The sequence below is a fragment of the Limulus polyphemus genome, unplaced genomic scaffold (genome assembly GCF_000517525.1).
Source record: "Limulus polyphemus unplaced genomic scaffold, Limulus_polyphemus-2.1.2 Scaffold5893, whole genome shotgun sequence".
NCBI lineage: Eukaryota > Metazoa > Arthropoda > Merostomata > Xiphosura > Limulidae > Limulus > Limulus polyphemus.
In genome coordinates, this window is record NW_013671503.1 from 50235 (window position 1) to 53570 (window position 3336).

Below are 3336 nucleotides of genomic sequence, written 5' to 3' on the forward strand. Positions count from 1 at the left end.
ATGGGAAATAATAAAAAAAAACTATGGAGACGAGGTAATAAAATAAAAATCAAGTCGAGAACGACAACAAAGTCTTATAAACGAAAACCTCTCACCAAGCATTGGCTATTATGTTATTTCCCTGTGAATGTTCCCATCTTTATTAAAGGGCGTAAGATGACAAAAACAAGCTTTTGAAGAATCTATCTATACACTACTAAAACTCTGAGATTGTTTGTTTGTTTTTTTGCTTATATTCTCAGTCAAAAAATCATTCACACTACCGTTCGCGCTCTTTACGAAATTTCTTACTTCAGTTTTTTTGAAAAATTAAATGGTCTTTCCTTTTACTCCCGATCAACAATCAAATATCTTTTCTTGAATTATGAATAACACGAATGGATTGAAATATTTAATTAAATTATTTCAAAATAAACCTTCATTTCGGTGTAATATTGAAATTAGCTTGAATTATTCATAGCCTCTGAATAGTGGGTGACCAAACGGGTCACTGTGGTCTAGTATACCTTGAAGTTAAATACAGGGTAAATATAGCTGTGAGAAGATCAAACAGTTTCTGAGTGCCTTTCTTTAATAGGATAGCTTGCTGGAATACAACTTGAAGTCAAATACAGGGCAAATATAGCTCTGAGATGATCAAACAGTTTCTGAGTGCCATTTTTTAATAAGATGGCTAGTTTGGATATAACTTGAAGTTAAAGACAGGGCAAATATATCTCTGAGATGATCAAACAATTACTGAGTGCCTTTTTCTAAAAGGATGGCTTGTTGGGATATAACCTGAATTTAAACACAGGTTATGAAGCTGTGAGAGGATTAAACAGTTTTTGAGTTTGCAACGAAGTGCTGCATATATGAGAAAGTGTCGTAAGATAATCACAAGTCAGCAACATTTTTGAATTATGGATTACTGTAAAGTTAGACTCATCAGTGGACATCAGACTAACATGGTCGAAGAAATAAAACGCTTTTGTGTTATCAGTAAGTGGACGGAACTTTGCATTTTCACTTTTACCGAAAGAACCCGTTACAATGTTATTATTAATCTTAGATGATGTAATATCATCTACATCTTGCTAATATGTCTGTAGCTTACACGTGTCTTTCTAAGTTATAAAAAAAAATGAGAGGGAAAATTCAACAGATATTTATACAGTATATTTTAAAACTTGTTACAAGAACTAATAAATAAAAGAACAAAACATAGTAAGTGTTATATATTCAAACATTTTACACATTAAGCAAAGTAAAGGTGTTATTATTTTATTGCAATTAAATAATGATATTGTTATGTTTGTGCTCGTTTGTTAATTTCCGGTAAAAATTATTTCCGAGGAACTTTGGCGATACAAGTCCTTTCTTAATTAAAACTAGTTTATTCTTTCTCGATACAACTTTGTAACACACAGAATTTCCACAGTTACTTTAAACTTAACAACCTTTATAACACACGCTATAAATGACAGTGATTCACACACTTTATTTACGGTGCCTACTGCTCGCTTGACTCAATTATCTATCTAAACCTATCTCTTCAATCGCGCTGGTTTTTCTCGCCAGGCTTATATACTAAAAAAGAGGCCGCCTCGAACAAACTCGGGCCTCATGATCCTTCCAGAAACTCCAGCGCACATGCTCCAAGCGTCACGTGACTTGCGCTGTCATAACATTATCCTACTTAAATTACTTAAAACAATTTTTGGAAATTCATGGACGAATTATAAAAAATATAGGATTGATAAGTAATTATAACTAAAACTATAAGCATTCTAAGATTAAAAATTTAGTTATTAAAAGATAGATTTCACAATAAAGATAAATATTTAGAAAACTATTTATGTGTAAAATTAAATTGAGGAGAATAAAGCTTGTATGCTTGTAACAAGTATGTGCTGACACATGCCTTATTATAGCTTTGCCTAGGTACAAAGTAAAAAGTACATACTGCAATAAGTCTAACTGTCATTTTTTCGCCTTGCAGACGAAGTGAATGCTACTGCCTATTATACGTATATTAATGGATTCTACGTAAGGTTTGTTAACTACAGTTGCGAATGGTGTGTTGTAATTGCATCTATGGTGCCCAAGGCCTTAAAATCACACATTATAATGTTGCGGCGCCACTTTTCAACGATGTCTGCACGATCCAGCTTGCAGAGGTTTTGGCATAATAAGTGCTAATGATTATTTACCGTGTACTCAAAACTAAATAAAACAATATTTCTGTGTAAGTAATCATTTTCTATTGAACAATTTAGTAATCAATATTACAAAGTGAATGTCACGAAATAATTGATTTAATAACACATACACGTCATAAAATTACTTATTAAATTTATTTTAACTAAAACTAAATCAAACAAACTAGCCTAGTGTAAGGTGCTAAATAAATATATAAAGCAGTATTACTGTGAGCTTAACTGAAATATAAATATGTGATATTATTAGCATTATGTCTAGTGCAGGTACGTTCGTAATTATGTTAGGAAATCTGTTAATACGTAAACAAAAAGTATATAGAATAATAGAGAAAAGATCGGCATATTTCCAAAAGATGTATTATAGAAGTAAGGACAAAATGATTACCTCTGCTTCGTCGACCTTGTCAAGTCGAAATGTGTGACTCGGGCTTCCCTCTTCTTTATTCATTGCCTAATAATTTGAAGTTTACGTTCTTTATTCGGTCGTAGAATTACTGAGTCTGAATGATACACAATATTACTGAGTCTTAATGATACACAATCTGAATATCTTAGCTTCTCTTATCGTGTTTCCGAGACAGTCGCATTTATCAGAGAAACAGGAATATAAATCATACAAATATAAAAATCAGGGGCACAAATCTTTCAAAGCTCTTTTATTACTCATAAAACACTAATGGCGTCTCTATAATTTATCATCCAAAGCTATCTAGTGTGAGAAGCAGAAGATAACAGTTCACGATATAAGTATATATCACAAAATACTTTTCGCCTATCTAATCTTGTTGAAACTATCTCCGGTAAATAATCTTGGTGACAAATAAACATTGCCCATAAATTTACTATAGCGCTCATAACACTGAATAAATGAAAACTTTTAACTTGAACATTGCCAAAACACAACGTTATCCACTACCAAAAGTACAATCGACTGATGCTTACGCTCCTTGACCAAAAATACTAATTCACCATTGCTATAGAATCTGACGACAGATCGTTAACCTTCATATATGTTTTCCAAAATTGGAATCCAAAGAATGGAGAATAACTGACTCTTACTTTTCTGGAATACAATGAACTAACTTTCCTAAACTGGAATATAAAGATCTAGAATTAACTGATACGTTTTTAAACC

The 3336-nt window shown here is 32.0% G+C and overlaps 1 protein-coding gene across 1 annotated transcript in view; it reads right to left on the reverse strand.

The window, feature by feature from the left end:
* LOC111089325 overlaps positions 1–2769 on the reverse strand; it is a gene marked incomplete at its 3' end in the record, with an annotated part of 51959 nt that extends 49190 nt beyond the window's left edge. The window contains exon 1 of the mRNA XM_022401609.1: positions 2587–2769. Coding sequence (XP_022257317.1) covers positions 2587–2649 — 63 coding nt within the window. The remainder of the gene's footprint in view (positions 1–2586) is intronic.
* Positions 2770–3336: the final 567 nt, after the last annotated feature.